The sequence below is a fragment of the Sciurus carolinensis genome, chromosome 16, assembly GCF_902686445.1.
Source record: "Sciurus carolinensis chromosome 16, mSciCar1.2, whole genome shotgun sequence".
NCBI lineage: Eukaryota > Metazoa > Chordata > Mammalia > Rodentia > Sciuridae > Sciurus > Sciurus carolinensis.
The window spans coordinates 48,783,153-48,804,150 of NC_062228.1; the positions used below are offsets into that span (position 1 = coordinate 48,783,153).

General features: G+C 43.9%; 1 protein-coding gene across 4 annotated transcripts in view; it reads left to right on the plus strand.

Annotated features, from left to right (window-relative positions):
- The window catches only part of Ryr1 (ryanodine receptor 1), a 119,113-nt gene that overhangs the window by 77,961 nt on the left and 20,154 nt on the right, over positions 1 to 20,998 (plus strand). For all 4 annotated transcript variants that reach the window (XM_047528523.1, XM_047528525.1, XM_047528524.1 and 1 more), the window contains 6 exons: positions 163 to 243; positions 5,505 to 5,593; positions 5,685 to 5,813; positions 5,900 to 6,004; positions 8,375 to 8,456; positions 9,800 to 9,987. In XM_047528523.1, the coding sequence (XP_047384479.1) occupies positions 163 to 243; positions 5,505 to 5,593; positions 5,685 to 5,813; positions 5,900 to 6,004; positions 8,375 to 8,456; positions 9,800 to 9,987 (674 nt within the window). The remainder of the gene's footprint in view (positions 1 to 162; positions 244 to 5,504; positions 5,594 to 5,684; positions 5,814 to 5,899; positions 6,005 to 8,374; positions 8,457 to 9,799; positions 9,988 to 20,998) is intronic.

Consider the following 20,998-nt stretch of genomic DNA (forward strand, 5'->3'; position numbering starts at 1 on the left):
ATGCCTATGACCCTTATAGTGTCTTTAAAGTAGTGGCTGCAGCTCCCAGCACCCCCAGGCTTTGCGCATGTGTATGCAGTGTGCATGGGTTGTGTGCATGGATGTGCTGTGTCCTGGCTTCATCTGACCCCTTGTGGGTCCTGCCCTCTCCCTTCCACCCAGGAGAGAAGGTCATGGCTGATGATGAATTCACACAAGACCTGTTCCGGTTTCTGCAGCTGCTCTGTGAGGGGCACAATAATGGTAAGGATCAGGGGTGGGTGAGGTGGACAGGAAGCTGAGTTTGGGTCATTTGCCTGAGTTAATTTCCAGCTCCCTTTTCCTTATCAGTGATGGCCTTACCAGCCATTCAGACCTCATCTAATCTCAGTCTGCCTACCTTCCAAAATCCTTCTGGAATTTCTGAAATTGACTTGACTTCATTTTCATTTCCTGCAGTCTAAGCCCCCAAATGCAATCTGCCAAAACCCAATTTGGTCAAAAATCAATTTGCCCAAATGGGCAATTAATCACATTCTGTTTTGCCACAGGCATTTGGCAGTATCTGGAAAGTTCAGCACATGGGGTGGATTTTCATACTTTGGGTCCGTAGAAGAAAAAAAAAATTGCCTGGTGTTTTAAAACAAATGGATCAGATTTATTCATTTATTTTGCATCTACAATGCATTGCCAGAAAGGTCTCCAGATCCTTTCCTAACATAAGCAAAGGTTTTCACAAGTTTTGTTCTGGTTCAGTCAATTTAACAGATCAAGGGTGCCACAGGGAGTTAATTAAACACACTGCCAATGGGAAAATAGAACCTCATGTGACACACAAAGTTAACAGCATTAAAGGAACAGCCAAAATTCTGTACAACAAACATTTACCCAAGGCCATTTCCTATAACAAACGTGCAATCTCAAGGTTGTGGTCACGATGCTTCGCAGGTGCTTGTGAAGCCACAGACTACCCGGAAATTAATTTTCATGACAAAAATTGGAGTGATTAGAAGTCTTAACTTCCTGCTGGGTACAGTGGCACCCACTTGTAATCTCAGTGACTCAGGATGCTGAAGGAAGAGGATCCCAAGTTCAAGGTCATCCTGGGCAGCTTAGCAAGACCCTGTCTTGGACTGCTGTAGCTCAGCGGTAGAGCGCCCTAGAGTTCCAAGACTTCCTTTACCCTTTTCAGGAAAGGGTAAAACAGTCTGTTGCTGTGCATTCTCAAAAGCTCTTGTGTCCACGGCCAATTTTTTTCTCAAGGTTTTAAAAACACCTTTGGGGCATGTGACTAAGATTTTCATTCTTTAATTTAATTAAATTATTTTTTTATTTATTTTGATACCAGCGATTGAACCCAGGGGTGCGTAACCACTGAGCCGCATCCCCAGCCCTTCTTATCTTTTATTTAGAGACAGGGTCTCACAGAGTTGCTTAGGGCCTCGCTAAGTTGCTGAGGCTGGCTTTGAACTCAGGATCCTCCTGCCTCAGCCTCCCGAGCTGCTGGGATGATAGGTGTACACCACTGCTCCCGGCTCATTCTTTAATTTTTCACGAAGGTGGAATCAGCCTTTGAGTGTAAAATGAACTTTATTCCCTGGGTCTGCTTCTCTTTGAAAGTGAGAAGGTTCTTACCGGTGGGATTTCCCTCTCCCAATGAATTGCACTCAAGTTCTCTGCCTAGATTTGCAGATTTACTAACCAGCCCAATCAAATGCATATTTGAACAAGCTTTCAAATCTCAGACACCTTGCATATCTTGAGTATTCACTGATGTTCAAAGCAGACAAAAGATTTGTCCCTTTTTAAAAAACAAAACAAAACAAAACAAAAAAACATTTTTTAATGTGATTCTAAGGCTGGAACCCAGGGCCTCACATGTGCCAGGCAAGTGCTGTACCACTGAGCCCCAGCCCTGATCCCTTCTTTTTTGCACCTTTCTATAACTATTCTCAGCTGGATGAATTCCTTATAGCAGCTTATATCAATTTATGCATGTAGTCGAATTTAAATGAACAAATCCATATAGCAATTTAAAATACCACAAAGGAGTTAGAAAGCAGAGTTGATGGGGAAGCCTATGCATTTGGTTATAAAAAATCTTAAATATTTGAGTATGCTTTTCACCTATAATGTGAAACCAGGCAAAAGGGACATTTTAGTAAGCCAGTCTGATGGAGGGATTATGAATCGCGTCCCCAGGGAGGTCAGGTGGAAAGAACTTAGTGGGTGAAGGGACTTTCGAGGGCTGTGGAAACCATCCTGTGCAACATGACGTTGCTACAGACGTTGGAAGAACTTGGCTGCAGCCCATTTTTGTTGCCTGGATAATTCAGTGACTTGGTCATGTGGTAAATGGGTCTGCAGAGGTAGTTTTCAAACTTAAGTGGAGGCCTCGTTAAAATATGGATTTCTGGGCCTCACTTCAGAACTTCTGATTTAGGCACTTTGGAATGAAGTGCAGGAATTCATTTTTCTGACAGGTTTCCAGATGTGATGCTGTGGATCTGGGGACCCAACTTTGAGAATCATTGCTCTGAAGGCAGCTCCTACCTCAGCACCCTCTTTGAGGCCCACTCGGGACAGTTAGTGCTTGGGGCGGGGACACAGCTCAGGGATAGAGTGCTTGCTTTGTATGTTCATGACTCTGGGCTCCATGCTCAGCACTGCAAAAAGGAAAAAAAAAGTAGGAAAGCTAATGTTCATTGAACCCTTACATATCAGGTGCTGTCCAGAATTCTTTTATGTATACTAAACCATTAAAACCTCACAACAGGGGGCTGGGGAGATAGCTCAGTCGGTAGAGTGCTTGGCTTGTAAGCACAAGGCCCTGGGTTCAATCCCCAGCACCCCCCCAAAAAAAAAAAAAAAAAACTCACAACACCTGGGCATGGTGGCGAACGCTTGTAATCCCAGCCTCTCGGGAGTAATACAAATTTGAGGTCGGCCTCAGCAACTTAACAAGACCCTTTCTTAAAATAAAAAGTGACGAGATGTAGTTCAGTGGTAAAGTGCCTCTGGATTCAATCCCCAGTACTGAAAAACAGGACTAAACAAAACAAAAAACCCCTCACAACTGCTCCATAAAGCAGGACCTGTTGTGACCCCCATTTATATAGAGAGGAACTGAGGCAGAGTCCATGCCACCCAGAGAGGTTCAATCACTTGCCTGAGGTCACACAGCTGGTAATTTGAACAACCAGCTCCTACTTAACTTTTAGATTTCAGCTCCCTGACAGGTCCCTTCTCTAAGGAGTGTTCCCTGAAGGTCCTGACTGGGTGAGGCATCTTTTCTGAGTGCCTCGGGCCCTTTGACTTCCCCTGTCACAACTCGGATCATTCTGCCCAGCCTTCCCTTCACCCATGAAGTGTTTCTCATCACCCTCATTCTAGAACTTCTCAATCATATTCTAAAGTAGAGAGAATGGTCTGATGGACCCCAAGTACCCGTCACTCAGCTTTATCAGCTTTGTGGGGTGCCTGGTGCATGCCTGTAATCCCAGCAGCTAGGGAGGCTGAGCCAGTAGAATCAAGAGTTCAAAGCCAGCCTCAGCAACTTAGTGAGGCCCTAAGCAACATAGCGTGACCCTGTCTCTAAATAAGATTTTTAAAAGGATTGGGGATGTGGCTCAGTGGTTAAGCACCCCGGGGTTCAATCATTCAATCTTCCCTGGTAGAAAGAGAGAGAGAGAGAGAGAGAGAGAGAGAGAGAGAGAGAGAGAGAGAGAGAGAGAGAGAGAGAAAGGAAGGAAGGAAGGAAGGAAGGAAGAGAGAGAAGAGAGAGACAGGGAGGGAGGGAGGAAGGAAGGAAAGCTATCAGTTTTATGCCATAGAACAAGGTTTATCAAGTAAAAGAAAGAAAGAAGAAAGAAAGAAAGAAAGAAAGAAAGAAAGAAAGAAAGAAAGAAAAGAAAGCAAGCTATCAGCTTTATGCCACAGAATAATATTTATCAAGTAGTGCCAATCAATGCATTTGAAATTCTGAATCAGTTTAATGCAGAGGTTCTCCTCCCAATAGCCCATGGCATGCCTGGAGAGCATTAAAAGACACTGAACCCTTGTATCGCCCCAGAGATTCCAATTTGACCCATCTGTGTGGGACCTGAACACTGGGGATTCTTAAAAGCCTTCCAGTGATTCTAACGTGCAGCCAAGGTTGGGCGGTTGAGAACTACAGATTCAGTGGGCTCTGGCTGGATTTCTTTTGTAGCTCATTAGAACAGTACAGGAGAGAAAAAGATGCCAGGATGTTTGGCACATAGAAAGGATATGTTTCTAATATATGTAGATATAATTTCATTGAATAGGTGTCCTGGGTCTCAATGTAAAATGGCTTTCCTGCTGTAAATTGCAGTTAGGAAATATTGAAAAATTACTGCATAAGAATATAAACTTCACAAAGGCTGAGACTGTTCTCTCATAAAATCTACTCCCAGAGCTTGGAACAGTGCCTGGCATATAGTAAATGCTCAATAAATTTGTTGTACCAAAGAATAAGTGGCACTCTTAAATTCCTGTTGGTATATGTTGAATAGGGCTGGGAGGTAGTTCAGTGGTAGAGGGCTTGCCCAGCATGTGTGAGGTCTTGGGTTTGATCTCCAGCACCCCACACACATATGTGTATGTGATCCTTATCTCCTTCATGCCAGTCCTTATCTCCCTGACTTTAGAAGGAGATACTCCATAAATATTTGCTGTACTAATAAATGAATGGCTACTCTTGCATCTTCCCCACAGATAGTAAGCACTCAGTAAAAAATTTAAGAAACAAAAGGAGGACCTAATCTTTATTTCCACTATGCATAATAGGTGTTCAATTAAAAATATGTTGGGAAGAAAACAAATGAATAAATGATTTATGCTCCACTACATATGGTGCATATAGGTCCTCAGTAGTATTTTAGATAGATCATCCTCCATCTTTCTCTGACACATAGTAGGTACTTGATGTACAGCTATTAAATAAATTAATGAGGTTTCTCACTCTCGAGTTAACCCACACTTTCTGTCCCATCAAGTGCATAATTCTTGCTTTTCTAAAAAAAAATCTCCGCTGTGCCTCAAAACAGTTAATTACTTGCCAGGCAGGAGGCAAGCATCTGTAATCCTAGCAATTTGGGAGGCTGATGCAGGAGGATTGCAAGTTCCAGGCTAGCCTCAGCAACTTAGTGAGACCCTAAGCAACTTTTTTTTTTTTTTTTTTTTTTTTGCAGTGCTGGGGATTGATCCCAGGGCTTTGTGCTTGTGAGGCAAGCACTCTACCAACTGAGCTACATCCCCAGCCCCCTAAGCAACTTTTTGAAACCCTGTCTTGAAAAATTTAAAATGGCAGACGAGATGTAGCTCAGTGGTAAAGCGCCCCTGGGTTCAATCTCCACTACAAAAGTAAAAAAATAACTAATATATTCCTGCTGGCATACAATAGGCACTCAAATATTTATTACACAATGAATAAATGTTTCACCATCCACCTCTCCTAACACGTGTTAGGCACTCGATGAATGAATTCCTTTTCATCTCCTTAGATTTCCAAAACTACCTAAGGACACAGACAGGGAACACGACCACTATTAACATCATTATCTGCACGGTGGACTACCTCCTACGGCTGCAGGTGAGGATGAAACCTCCCAGGTGGGACCTGCCTCAGGGGCGCTGTGGGACCATGACTGACCCAAGCACCCCCTCCCCCTCCCACCCCACAGGAATCCATCAGTGACTTCTACTGGTACTACTCTGGCAAGGATGTCATTGAGGAGCAGGGCAAGAGAAACTTTTCCAAGGCCATGTCAGTGGCTAAACAGGTGTTCAACAGCCTCACCGAGTACATACAGGTAGGGCCAGCACGCTGGGACGGGAAGGGGCAGGCAGTCCTGCATCTAGTGCCCTGCCTGGAGCTCACAAAGCTCTCTGCCCCCAGGGCCCCTGCACCGGGAACCAGCAGAGCCTGGCGCACAGTCGCCTCTGGGACGCAGTGGTGGGATTCCTGCACGTGTTCGCCCACATGATGATGAAGCTCGCCCAGGTTCGAGCCCCTCGGATCCGCATGCGCCTGCTTCTGGGCATCCCCCAACTGGTCCATTTCCAAGACTTGTCCCATTGGTCAATTTCTCACCCTTAGTGCTCCCGGCATGTTCCAGACTGGTTCCCGCCCCCTGGCCAAATCCATCTGGATTGGCTCTCGCTTGGCCCCGCCTCCTCTTCTGCTCCCACCAATCAGCTGGTTTCCCACCTACACTTCCATTGGTTTAACGTCTTGGGCTCCGCCCCTTCTGGGCATAGCTCCTCTATGATTGGTTGATGTTCTTTACTCTCTGCTGAGAGCCTCTCTGATTCAGAGAGCCCTGGGGATAGGAGGGGGCAGGCTGCTAGATCAGAGCCAGGGACGGAAGAAGTGCCGCCTTTGCTGGGCATCCCTGATGGGAGGCCCCTGCCGAGCCCCAACCCCGGTCTCCAGAATCCTTGCGCTCGTGTCTTCCCCACCACCCTTGTGCTTTACTGCCTCGTTCGTGCTGGCGAGCGCTTCATCCCTTTGCTCTGCTTCTGTTGCATCCGTATACTCAAGGCTGCCGTATATCGTGGCAGCGTAACGTCAGGACATCTCCGGGCACTATCCTCATCCTAGACATCGTAAACATATTGGTGATGTGTTACAAAAGTTTCCAGCAGGTGGCAGTGAAGCTTTCTGTATATTACAATTTCCCAGCAGGAAGTGTCTTGACCTTTTTTTTCTCATTTACGCAAAGGTGCCACAGGGACTGGCAGCAACCCTCTCTGCTGTTCTCTGACTTTGGGGAAGGAGGTGAACTGAGAGCGCAATTCCTCAGTTGTCAGGGCAGTTGAAGTCGTGACTTTGTGTCATCTTAAAATGCTGAAGGAAGTACACCTCCAAATCCTGCAGCGTTAATTCATTGGCCAAGGTCTAGGTCTAGGTTGGAAAATATAGAAATCCAATACAAAGTGGTGGCTTAAGGCGGGAAGATGAATTTAGAAGTCTACATCAAGATCCGGGCTTAGACCGGTGTCAGCAGGAAGGTGTCTCTCCTCTTTGGCTTCTTCATTCCCAAGCAGGCTCTCTGCACGGGCAGGAAAATGGCGCCTCGGGCTTCCATTCCCCTCACTAACAGGTCCAGTGAGAAAGAGAACATTTCTTTGTTCAGAGCACCCGAAAAAAACACGAGTTTCCATCTGATTGGACGTTAAGTCATATGCCCATCCCTGAACCAGCCAGAGGGAAGAAAGCTCCCACTGGCAGACCTAGTCTTATACCCCCTCCCAGAACCCAGCTTGCAATGTCAGTAGGATCTGGAGCCCCACCCTAGTTGAGGACTTAAAAGGAAGAGAGGACCGGGAGTCATGGGGCTTGCCTGTAATCCCAGCGACTGGGGAAGCTGAGGCAGGAGGCTTGCAAGTTCAAAGCCAGCCTCAGCAAAAGAGGGGTGCTGAGCAACTCAGTGAGACCCTGTCTCTAAGTAAAATACAAAATAGGCTGGGGATGTGGCTCAGTGGCTGAGTGCCCCTAAGTTCAATCCCTGTCCCCCCCTAAAAGAGAGAGAGGGACTGGACCATGGTCAGACACAAACCTCAGATGCCCATTCATCCTAGGATCTTGAAGTCCTGGAATGTCAGAACCTTAGAATCAGCATGCAGAGTTGGCAACTGTGGAAATGTGTTAAGATCGGAATCAGCACTTCCTAGAATAGCATGGAGGTGGAAGGAGCTTTACATCCCCTTGATCTGTTCTCCTCCTCTGCCCGCTCCATTTTATTAGGTGAAACCCTATGAAATTACCATTCTGTGGGTCCAAATGGTCACATACTGGCAATTTCATGTGACTCAGTCTAATACAAATGCCAGGAAGTGGAAATTTGACCTGTTGGCCCTCCACAGGCTCTGTGGCAGGGAACACAGGGTGCTCCCATATTGCCCTCAGAGGGCTTACCAGAAGGCACGTGGCTGTGTCTCAAGCCTTCCTCCTGAACTCGAGTTGCGCTTTTCCCATCACACATTCTATTCCATCTGCATGTGTCAGGCACTCCCCGAGGGCCAGGCACCCCTCTCCAGATCTGGGCCTCTGTCTCCGTATTTGTGCCTGTCTGCTTCCGCCCAGAATGTCTGCTCCCCGAGGCTCCTGTCCTCCCTGTCTGCCAACCCCATGGCCCTCAGCTGCTGGGCCTGCTCCCCTCCCCCAAGTGCCAGTCGCACCCCACAATCTTGTTTCTCTGCCCCCTCCCCTGCTTCCGAGGAACATGTCTGGACTCGGGTCCCCTCGGAGGTAAGAAGGGAGAAAAAGGGGGTCTTAGGTCCCAATGGGTAAGTGAGGGGGGCAGAAGTGGCTGGCAGTGGGGGAGTGTCTCTGCAGAGGCCCCCCATATACTGGGTGTGGGATCTCTAGGACTCCAGCCAGATTGAGCTGCTGAAGGAGCTGCTGGACCTGCAGAAGGACATGGTGGTGATGTTGCTGTCACTGTTAGAAGGTAAACACCCGGGTGGGGAGGGCAGTACCAAGGTTCAGACAAGGCCGAGCATGGCCCTCTGAGACCCAGGAGACCCAGCACTCAGCACTGTCTGACATTATGACATTATTGTCAGGGTCGGTAAATTTTGAAGAGTTTGCAATAGCAAGCCCAGCAAACACTTACTGAGCATGTACTATAGGCTGGGCCCTGGGTCTTTGTATATTAATTTATTGAATTCCCCAGAGAAATCTTAATAAGGTGGGTGGCCTATTATAAAAGCAGACACTGTATTTATATATGCAATATTTATTTGTCACATGTACCAATATATTGTGTGATGTATTCATATTTATTAACTACATCAGTTAGCTTTTGCTGCATAAGAAATATCCCCAAAATTCAACAATTTGAAGCCATATATTTTTTAAAATTAAAAAAAAATTTTTTTTAGTTGTAGATGGACCTTTATTTTATTTATATTTCTGTGAGGCTGAGGATAAAACGCAGTGCCTCACATATGCTAGGAAAGTGCTCTACCACTGAGCTACAACCCCAGCCCCAGACCATATATTTTTACCAAATAATTAAACAGTTTAAGAAACACACAAACACACGTTCAAAGACTTTTTTTTTTTTACATTCAGAGACTTTTAAACCAAATGTGGCAAAATGTAAACAATCAGTGAATCTGGAATACATGAAGATCCTTTGTACTAGTCTTGCAACTTTAATGTAAATTTAGAATTATGTTATAATGAAAAGGTATTTTACATCAGCTGGAGGTACGCTCCAGTCGCTGCCTGTAGAGGAAGCCCGGGAGCCCAGTTTGCCATAGTCTCCGCCTCTCCCTGCAGTTGCCTTCCTCTTCTGTGGACTAGTGGAGGTCTAGGCGTCTGGGCTCTGGTCTTTAGCTCTAGGTTCAGATCCTTCCCCATCGCCTTACTGGCTCTATGACCCTGAGTGGGTGATTTTCTCTTGAGCCTCAGTTTTCTCATCTATAAAAGCAGATAGTAACAACCCATTGCCCTTGCAAGGTCGTCATGAGACGGTACAGTGCCAGGATGTCACCTGCATAGTGTCTGGCTCACGCTGCTGGTGTGTCACCACTGTCTTCTTGGTGATCTCTCCAGCTGGCGAGGGAGGTAGACCAAGGGGAAATCAGCCGGGTTGGCAAGTGGTGCTGGTGCAGGTCAGGACGTGACCTTCTGAGTGAGCCTCTGTGGGAGCTGGCGGGGCAGCTTCCGGCTGCATGGGGGTAGGGACCTAGGGAGCCATGGGTGGCTTCTCAGCTGGAAAGACAAGGCCAGGAAACTCCAGAAATAGGGCTCTGTCATGCCGGACTGACCTGGGGCTGCCCGCAGGGAACGTGGTGAACGGCATGATTGCCCGGCAGATGGTGGACATGCTGGTGGAATCCTCGTCCAACGTGGAGATGATCCTCAAGTTCTTTGACATGTTCCTGAAGCTCAAGGACATCGTGGGCTCTGAGGCCTTCCAGGACTACGTCACTGATCCTCGTGGTCTCATCTCCAAGAAGGACTTCCAGAAGGTAGGCGCTGGATCGCACTTGGGTTCAGGACCCAGGCAGGGTTGCCAACTGCCTTCCAGGACTTCCTGGCTCCCTGCCTTAAGCAAGAGACTTCTCTATAAACCTCAGTTTCCTCACCTGCAAAATGGGGATGGGACAGGGCTTGGGGTTGTTTTGAGGATGAAACGCATTAACGTGAACATAAATGAGAATCATTCTTACTATTATCTTTCTTAATAATTTTAACATTATTATAATTATGAATAGGGATCAGTTATTCAATCAACAAACATTTGCTGGATTTCTTTCCTGAGCCCAGCCCTGTCCTGTGGACCCAGCAATAACCAAGACAGACACAGCTGCTGCCATCATGAGACCTACAGTCTAATCGAGTAGACTCTAATTCAATTTTCACATGTCGAAGAAACTTTTTACTTTGTCAGGGATCCAACCCAGAACTTGGAGTTGCATTTAGGTATCTGGTCTCTGCTCTGGTTAGCTAACTAGGCCAGTGCAGGTCTGAAGTTGTTGGGAGGGATGGAATGGAACCAGTTGCACCCAGGAGCTGGATCCTTCTCTGTCCGCCTTTCCCAACCCAGCTCTGTCATCTGCCTTTTTTCTTTTCTTTTCTTTCTTTCTTTTTTTGTTCTGGGGATTAAACCCAGGGATGCTTAACCACTGAGCCACATCCCCAGTCCTTTTTATATTTTATTAAGAGATAGGATCTTGCTAAGTTGCTTAGGGCCTCATTAAGTTGCTGAGGCTAGCTTTGAACTTATGATCCTCCTGCCTCAGCCTCCCAAGTTGCTGGGATTACAGGCCTGCACCACTGTGCCTGACTCCTCTGCCATCTGTCCTAAGGCACCCTGGGCAAGTCACTGTCTTCCCTGAGCCTTGGGGTTCTTCCTCTGTAGATGGGGTGGGGATAGGATGTTCACAGTAACTGCAGTTACTGTGATTGTAGTACCTGGGTCACAGTGCAGACTCAAAGAGGTGTCAGCTACTGTTATTACTGCCTGATGTTTGTGGCGGGGTTGCTGAGGATGGAGCCCAGGGCCTTGTGCATGTCAAGCCTGCTTCTACCTCTGAGCCACACCCCCGAGCCCCTGTGGGATCTTTTCCTCCACCATTTTAATGGTGCATTTGGAAATAACTGCAGGTTTAGAGATCAGTGCAAAAGCACATATAATTTCTGAATCCCCTCCACCACGCTGCCCGAGGTTAGATTTTTACTACATTGGCTCCATCACGATTTCCCTTTACCTCTAGATACTTCAGTGTGTATTTCCTGAGCGCGAGTTCATTCTCTTACATAACCACAGAACAAATATGCAAATCAGGAAACTAACAGAGACACTCGCTGCTAATCTAATCCTCAGATTGCGTTCATTTCTTTCCTGGTGAGATGTTTTTTTCCTTTGTCAGGATCCAGCCCAGGAGCCTCCCCTGCTCCCCACTGCTACCTGGCAATGCCTGCCCCCCACACTCCTGGGAAGCCCCCCTTCCCAGCCCATCTCTCCAGCCTCTTAAATGTCTCTGTGGCCCAGTGGTGGAGCACTTGCCTAGCATGCAAGATACCCATCACTGCAAAAAGAGAAAGAAAGAAAGAAAACCACACTGTTCCTGAGCACCCCACCTTCCTGAAAAGAGCTACTATTTTTGGCTGTTCACTCCGTGCCAGGCACCGCCTGGAAGTGACTCGGCTCACTTAATCCTTATCCCAGTCCTTTGTGGAAGGACTGGTTTGTCTTTCCATTTTACAGATGTGGAAACTGAGGCATGGGGAGGTGATGTGACAAGCCATCTAAGCCCAATTTAGAGTACCCTGCCCCAGATCCATCTTCAAACCTAGTCTAGCAAGCAGTCGAGGCTGCCAGGTGCAGGGGACTCCTGAAATCCCACCCACTCAGGAGGCTGAGGACACCTGAAATCCCACCCACTCAGGAGGCAGAGGCTGGCATCTTTTCTGTTTCTAATTTTTTAAAATTTTAAACAAATGGGATACATGTTGTTTCTATTTGTACATGGAGTAACAACATACCATTTGCGTAATCATACATTTATATAGGGTAATGATGTTTGATTCATTCTCTTATTTTTTCCTTCCCCCCACCCCTCCCACCCCTCCCACCCCTCCCACCCCTCTTTTTCCTTTATACAGTCCCTCCTTCCTCCATTCTTGCCCCCCTCCCACCCCCCCATTATGTGTCATCATCCACTTATCAGTGAGATCATTCGTCTTTTGGATTTTTGAGATTCGCTTATCTCACTTAGCATGATCTTCTCCAATTTCATCCATTTGCCTGCAAATGCCATAATTTTATTATTCTTTATAGCTCAGAAATATTCCATTGTATATATATACCACAGTTTCTTTATCCATTGATCAATTAAAGGGCATCTAGTTTGGTTCCACAGTCTGGCTATTGTGAATTGAGCAGCTATGAACATTGATGTGGCTGTATCTCTGTAGTATGCTGATTTTAAGTCCTTTGGGTATAGGCTGAGGAGTGGGATAGCTGGGTCAAATGGTGGTTACATTCCAAGTTTTCTAAGGAATCTCCACACTGCTTTCCAGAGTGGCTGCACTAATCTGCAGCCCCACCAGCAATGTATGAGTGTACCTTTTTCCCCACATCCTCTCCAACACCTATTGTTGCTTATATTCTTGATAATCGCCATTCTAATTGGGGTGAGATGGAATCTTAGTGTAGTTTTGATTTGCATTTCTCTTATTACTAAAGATGGTGAACATTTTTTCATGTTTGTTGATTGCTTATAGATCTTCTGTGAAGTGTCTGTTCATATCCTTAGCCCATTTGTTGATTGGGTTATTTGTATTCTTTGTGTAGAGTTTTTTGAGTTCTTATATATTCTGGAAATTAGTGCTCTATCTGAAGTATGAGTGGCAAAGATATTCTCCCACTCTGTAGGCTCTCTCTTTGCATTGCTGATAGTTTCCTTTGCTGAGAGAAAGCTATTTAGTTTGAATCTATCCCAGTTATTGACTCTTGCTTTTATTTCTTGTGCTATGGGAGTCCTGTCAAGGAAGTCTGATACTAAGCCAACGAGTTGAAGATTTGGACCTACTTTTTCTTCTATAAGATGCAGGGTCTCTGGTCTGATTTCGAGGGCCTTGATCCATTGTGAGTTGATTTTTATTCAGGGTGAGAGACAGGGGTTTAGTTTCATTCTGTTGCATATGGATTTCCAGTTTTCCCAGGACCATTTGTTGAAGAGGCTATCTTTTCTCCATTGCATATTTTGGCCCCTTTGTCTAGTATGAGAAAATTGTATTTATTTGGGTTTGTGTCCGTGTCCTCTATTCTGTACCATTGATCTACCTGTCTATTTTGGTGCCAATACCATGCTGGTTTTGTTACTATTGCTTTGTAGTATAGTTGAAGTTCTGGTATTGCGATACCCCCTGCTTCATTCTTCCTGCTAAGGATTGCTTTAGCTATTCTGGGATTCTTATTCTTCCAGATGAATTTCATGATTGCTTGCTCTATTTCTGTAAGGTACATTATTGGGATTTTAATTGGAATTGCATTAAATCCATATAGCACTTTTGGTAGTATGGCCATTTTGACAATATTAATTCTGCCTATCTAAGAACATGGGAGATCTTTCCATCTTCTAAGGTCTTCTGCAATTTCTTTCTTCAATGTTTTGTAGTTTTCATTGTAGAGATCTTTTACCTATTTGGTTAGATTGATGCCCAAGTATTTTAATTTTTCTGAGGCTATTGCAAATGGAGTTGTTTTCTTCATTTCCCTTTCAGCTGTTTTGTCGCTTGCATATAAAAATGCTTTAGATTTATGCGTGTTGATTTTATAGCCTGCTATTTTGCTGAATTAATTGATGAGGTCTAGAAGTTTTCTGGAGGAGTTTTTTGGATCCTCTAAATATAGAATCATGTCATCAGCAAATAGTGACAGCTTAAGTTCCTCTTTTCCTATTCGTATTCCTTTAATTTCTTTAGTCTGTTTAATTGCTCTGGCTAGAGTTTCGAGGACAGGTTGAACAGAAGTGGTGAAAGAGGACATCCCTGTCTTGTTCCCGTTTTTAAAGGGAATGCTTTCAGTTTTTCTCCATTAAGAATGATGGTGGCCATGGGCTTATCATAAATAACCTTTACAATGTTCAGGTATGTTCCTACTATCCCTATTTTTTCTAGTGTTTTGAGCATGAAGGGGTGTTGTATTTTGTTGCACGCTTTTTCTGCGTCAATTGAAATAATCATATGATTCTTATCCTTAAGTCTATTGACATGATGGATTACGTTTATTGATTTACAAATGTTAAACCATCCTTGCATTCCAGGGATGAACCCCACTTGATCGTGGTGCATGATTTTCTTAATATGTTTTTGGATACGGTTTGCCAATATTTTGTTAAGGATCTTTGCATCTATATTCATCAAGGATATTGGTCTAAAATTTTCTTTCCTTGATGTGTCTTTGCCTGGTTTGGATATGAGGGTGATATTACCTTCATAGAATGAGTTTGGGAGGGTACCCTCTTCTTCTATTTCCTGGAATACTTTGAGAAGTATTGGAATGAGATCTTCTTTGAAGGTCTTGTAGAACTCGGCTGAGAATCTGTCTGGTCCTGGGCTTTTCTTGGATGGTAGGTTTTTAATGGCTTCTTCTATTTCATTGCTTGATATTGATCTGTTTAAATTGTGTATGTCCTCCTGGTTCAGTTTGGGAGGAGCATGTGTCTCTAGAAATTTGTCAATGTCTTTGGTAGATTCTATTTTGTTGGAATACAGATTTTCAAAGTAGCTTCTCATTATGTTCTGTATCTCAGTGGTGTCTGTCGTGATATTTCTGTTTTCATCACGAATTTTAGTAATTTGAGTTTTCTCTCTCCTTCTCTTTGTTAGCGTGGCTAAGGGTTTGTCTATTTTGTTTACTTTCTCAAAGAACCAACTTTTTGTTTTGTCAATTTTTTGAATTGTTTCTTCTGTTTCAATTTCATTGATTTCAGCTCTGATTTTAATTATTTTCTGTCTTCTACTACTTTTGCTGTTATTCTGTTCTTCTTTTTCTAGGGCTTTGAGCTATAATGTTAGGTCATTTAGTTGTTGACTTTTCATTCTTTTCTGGAATGCACTCCATGCAATGAATTTTCCTCTTAGTACCACTCTCATAGTGTCCCAGAGATTTTGATATGTTGTATCGTCATTCTCATTGACCTCTAAGAATTTTTTTATCTCCTCCCTGATGTTTTCTGTTATCCATGTTTCATTCAATAGCATATTATTTATTCTCCAGGTGTTGGAGTATTTTCTGTTTTTTATTTTGTCATTGATTTCTACTCTCAGTCCATTATGATCTGATAGAACACAAGGCAGTATCTCTATTTTTTTGCATTTCCTAAGGGCTGCTTTGCGGCATAACATATGGTCTATTTTCGAGAAGGTTCCATGTGCTGCTGAGAAGAAAGTGAATCCGCACGTTGATGGATGGAATATTCTATATATGTCTGTTAAGTCTAGGTTATTGATTGTGTTATTGAGTTCTATGGTTTCTTTGTTTGGTTTTTGTTCGGAAGATCTATCTAGTGGTGACAGTGGTGCGTTAAAGTCACCCAGAATTATTGTGTTGTGGTCTATGTGAGTCCTGAAATGGAGGATTTGTTTGATGTACAGGGATGCACCATTGTTTGGGGCATAAATATTTACTAGCGTTATGTCTTCCTGATTTATGGTTCCCTTAAGCAGTATGAAATGTCCTTCTTTATCCCCTCTGACTAACTTTGGCTTGAAGTTCAGTTTATCTGATATAAGGATGGAAACCCCCGCTTTTTTACTGAGTCCATGTGCGTGGTAGGTTTTTCCCATCCTTTCACCTTTAGTCTGTGGATGTCTTTTCTATGAGATGAGTCTCTTGCAGGCAGCATATTGTTGGGTCTTTCTTTTTAATCTATTCTGCCGGTCTATGTCTTTTGATTGTCATTTAGACCATTAACATTCAGGGTTATTATTGAGATATGATTTGTATTCCCAGTCATTTGGCTTAGTTTTGGTTTTTAAGTTGGCTTGGTTTCTCCTTTGAGTGGTTTTTCTCTAAGGTAGTTCCTCCCTTTGCTGACCTCCATTGTTGTTTTTCATTTCCTCCTCATGGAATATTTTGTTGAGAACATTCTGTAGTGCAGGCTTTCTATTTATAAATTCTTTTAACTTTTGTTTATCATGGAAGGATTTTATTTCATCTTCAAATCTGAAGGTTAGTTTTGCTAGGTATAGGATTCTTGGTTGGCAACCATGTTCTTTCAGAGCTTGAAATACCTTGTTCCAGGCCCTTCTAGCTTTTAGAGTCTGGGTCGAGAAGTCAGCTGCTATCCGTATTGATCTCCCCTTATATGTAATTTGATGCTTTTCTCTCGTGGTCTTCAAAATCCTATCTTTATTTTGAATGTTAGGCATTTTCATTATAATGTGCCTTGGTGTGGATCTGTTGTGATTTTGTGCATTTGGTGTTCTATAAGCCTCTTGTATCTGATTTTCCATTTCATTCTTCAGTCTTGGGAAATTTTCTGATATTATTTCATTGAATAGGTTGTTCATTCCTTTGGTTTGTATCTCTGTGCCTGCCTCAATCCCAATAATTCTTAAATTTGGTCTTTTCATGATGTCCCATAGTTCTTGGAGATTCTGTTCATGATTTCTTACCATTTTCTCTGTTTGGGCAACTTTATTTTCAAGATTAAATATTTTGTCTTCATTATCTGAGGTTCTATCTTCCATGTGGTCTAGTCTTTTGGTGATGCTTTCCATTGAGTTTTTTATTTGGTTTATTGTTTCCTTCATTTCAAGGATTTCCGTTTGTTTTTTTTTTTTTTTTTTTTTTTTTTTTTTGAGAATCTCTATCTCTTTGTTAAAATGATCTTTTGCTTCCTGCAGGTGCTCTTTCAGCTTATTGGTATTATCATTCATTGCCTGCATTTGCTCTCTTATCTCATCCTTTACTTTGCAAATCATCTTAATCATGTATAATCTGAAGTCCTTTTCTGACATTTCTTCTAACATACTGTCATTGGATTCTATTAATATAGAATCTAGATTTGTTTGGATCATTTTCTTCCCTTGTTTTTTCATGCTGTTCATGTATCTTCCCCTCTAGCAGTGCAGATCTGGGGTAATGCAGATTTCCCCCTATAGGCTCATAGTGGCCCTATAGGTTTCCAAAACCCTTTCTTTAAGGGGAGATCAATATTAGCAGTGCCCAATTCACACACTATGCAATCCTAGACCAAATAGCCCCTATGAGGACAATAACAAAATTGTCATAATAAACAGAATGAGTTCAAATATTACCTTCAGTAAAACAAACAGATTTGCAATAAGGTCTGCAGTTTCTAATGGAGGACAAAGAGGATGCAGAGGGATGTAGAATGTGGCTGTTAATGGGATAAGAAAAGAATATACAGAAGTTCTAGATAATAGAAAGGGTGAGAGTGTAATCAAAAGAAATTGGATGTTAGCATGCAAAAGGGAGAAAGAGACTCTGAGGGAACAGGTAAACAAAAGGAAAAGAGAGCAAGAAAAGTAAAGAAATAAAAACTTAAAATTTTTCAATAAGGAGAAAAAAAAATCTACAGTGTAACAGTCATATAGTAATGAAACCTCCTGGTGTTCAGTAGCCTGATGCATGAGAGGTACCTGACAATGAGCTTCAAGCCTCCAGCAGGCGTCGAAGGATGGGATTTGCCCCACCTAAAGATCGGAGCTAAGGCTTCCAGGATTATCCAAGATGGCCGCTCTGGCTTCAAAAAGTGTTGGCAAATGGGGAGCTGCAGGGTGTGGACATAGTCAGCTGGAGTTCCTGGAGGCAGGATGTGGTTGGTCAGGCAGGGGTCCTGGAGGTCGGGTGTGTTTGGTGTGGTTGCGGGATCCTGGAGGCCGGGTGCAATCAGTCGGTCTGGGGTCCCTGTGATAGGGCGCAGTCAGTTGGTCTGGGGGTCCTAGCGGCAGGGAGCAGTCAGTCGATATGAAGGCCCCAGAGGCAGAGAGTGATCAGTCAGGCTGAAGGATCCTGGAGACGGGGCTCAGTCAGTCCGGCCAGGGGTCCTACAGGGCCTGGCTGTTGTCTCAAAATGGCAGTAACCAAACCTGCAGGTACTGTGACAGAGAACTTCCAGGCAACAGCAGGCAGCTGGTGCTCCACTGGCGGTCGGTGATCAGTTTGCTGACTGTTGATGGACGATCGGGAGGTGAACCTCGAGTGTTGGGTGATAGATAGGAGTCAGGCAGGCGATGGACAGGCAAGAGGCAGGCAAATGGCGGATGATAGGCACCCAACAGTGAGCAATCAGCACTCCAAAATGGCATCGATATGCTGGCTGACTGCAGGTGATCACAGCAGACAAATGGGGTAAACACCAGGGGATCAATAAGCAGCAAAAACTGCCTCACCAAGAAACAGATATCCTCTGCTTGAAACTGGAGTTACGGAGCGACAAGGAACGCAGCCTCCCTCTAGTCCGCCATCTTGGATCTCGGAGGCTGGCATCTTAAACCCAGGGGCGCTGAAATGCTGAGCCGCATCCCCAGCCCTTTTTTTAATTTATTTACTTTTACTTATTTATTTTTTTAGTTGTAGGTGGACGCTTTACCTTTATTTTATTTATTTCTGTTTACGTGGTGCTGAGGATAGAACGGAGTGCCTCTCACGTGCTAGGTGATCGCTCTATCCCTGAGCCACATCCCCAGCCCTTCTTATATTTTATTTAGAGACAGGGTCTCACTGAGTTGCTCAGGGCCTCACTAAGTTGCTGAGGCTGGCTTTGAACTTGAGATCCTCCTGCCTCAGCCTCCTGGCTTCTGGGATGACAGGTGTGCACCCCCGCACCTGGCTCACACCCCTCATTTTAGATGGGGAAGGATCCCTCCAAGGTGTGGGGCCTCCCACATCACAGGGTTTGATGTCCTTTCGCGGTTCCGGTCTGTACCATTGTTTGCATACATGATCCGTTCACCTGATTTTTTTCAATGCTCCCTTCCTCCACCTCCCCCTCCTATTAGTTGTGTATCCTACCATCATTTTTCCATGAAAATACAAATATTCTTATTTTCCTCCTTTCTTTCATAATAGGACACTATATTGCCAGTCTGTATTACTTAACAAACTATCTTGGAGACAGAGGAGCTTCCTCATTCCTTTTCACAGGTGCCCAATCTTCTACTTTGTGTGTATATTATGGTTTATCTGCCTGTTCCCTGTCAAGGGACACTTGGTTTGTTCCTAGTGTTTACTAATACAACCCATGCAGCAGTCAGAACTGCCATGGATAGTTTTGCAAGTTATGCACTGCACAAGGGTGCAGTTTATAGCACAGATATTGTATATTTGTACGTGTATTACTACCGAGTTCCAGCAGATGGAAGTAAGCGTGCTAAAGAAGGCTCTATGTGAGCCACTAGCAGTGCTGGTGTTTAGAGATGCATGGCACATTTTGTACACATGTAGTTTGGATCCAAGGACAGCATTCCAGAAGGACTGCTGGGTTCAAGAGTAGAATAAATGCAGTTGTCATTTGGACAGAGATCGCCACTCATTTTCCCCTCTCTTGAATGACATGTGAGAGTTCCTGTTTCCTCATGGTCTTGCCACTACATCATGTTCTCTAGTCTTTGGCTTTTGCCAATCTGAGAGGTGAAGACTGGTATTACGGTGTGATTTTATCTTGCATTTCTCCCGGCTATGAGGTGGCTAAGGGTCTGTGTATGGTATTTCTTTTTTAAAAATTTTTAATTTTTAATTTTTTTTTTAGTTTAGATGGCCATGATACTTTATTTTTTACATGGTGCTGAGGATTGAACCCAGTGCCTCGCACATGCTAGGTGTGGCTCTACCGCTGAGCCACAACCCCAGCCCCGTTATTTCTTTTATATTAATTGTTCTGTGAACTGACCATATCCTTGACTTATTTCTATTGAAAATTGGTATTTTTCTTCTTGGTTTCCAGGAGCTCTTTATATATTGGACTGATTAAAACTTTATTAATGGTAGGAGTTGCTCCTATTTTTCTTTATTCATCATTTGTCTTTTGACTCTGGTGTTATTTTCGCTATACAAAATGCTTGGTTTTTATGTGAAAATGTATTTTATTTTTTACTTATTATGTTTTGGTACTGGAGAGTGAACCCAGAAGCACCTTACTCCTCAGCTACATCTCTAGTCCTTTTTATTTCCTACTTAGAAACAGGGTCTTGCTAAGTTTCTTAGGGCCTTGCTAAGTTGCTGAGGCTGACCTTGAGCTTGCAGTCCTCGTGCCTCAGCCTCCCAGGTTGCTGAGATTACAGGTGTGCACCATTGCGCCCAATTTATATTTTAAATATTTTATTAATTTTTAACCAAAGACAAAATTTAATATTAAATATGTTATTTAATATTTTTAACCAAGATCATATTAACCAAACAGGAATGCATTCCTTTTTTCAAAATTAAGAATTTATAGTCAGGGCTGAGGTCACCTTTGGTCCTCATGCCTAGTCCTGCTGACATTCCAACTCTCCAGAGGCTGCCACGGTTCGGCAAGGGTGAACATCTCTCTAGCTATTTTTTCTGCGTTCATTCGTGTGCAAATTTGCATTAAAATATAGCAACACCTTATCATTTCACAAGTTCCTCCTGGTTGAGAGAGTTCTTGACAGTTCACAAAGCACGTCCCCACTGGTGAAGGACTTCGCAGATGCCAAAACAGCTCCTCTGGTGTAGAAAGCCTTTTCTGGGGGCTGGGGAGATAGCTCAGTCGGTAGAATGCTTGCCTTGCAAGCACAAGGCCCTGGGTTCGATCCCCAGCACCCAAAAGAAAAGAAAAAAGAAAGAAAGAAAGAAAGCCTTTTCTGGGGCTGGGAGTGTGACTCGAGGGTACAGCACTTGCCTAGCCTGTCCGAGGTCCTGGGTTAGATCCTCAAGATCGAAAAAACTTCCTTTGAAATACAAGCATCCTCATGGAGATACAATTTACCTGCCATAAAACCACCCTTTTAAAATATGACATTCAGTGGCTTTCAACG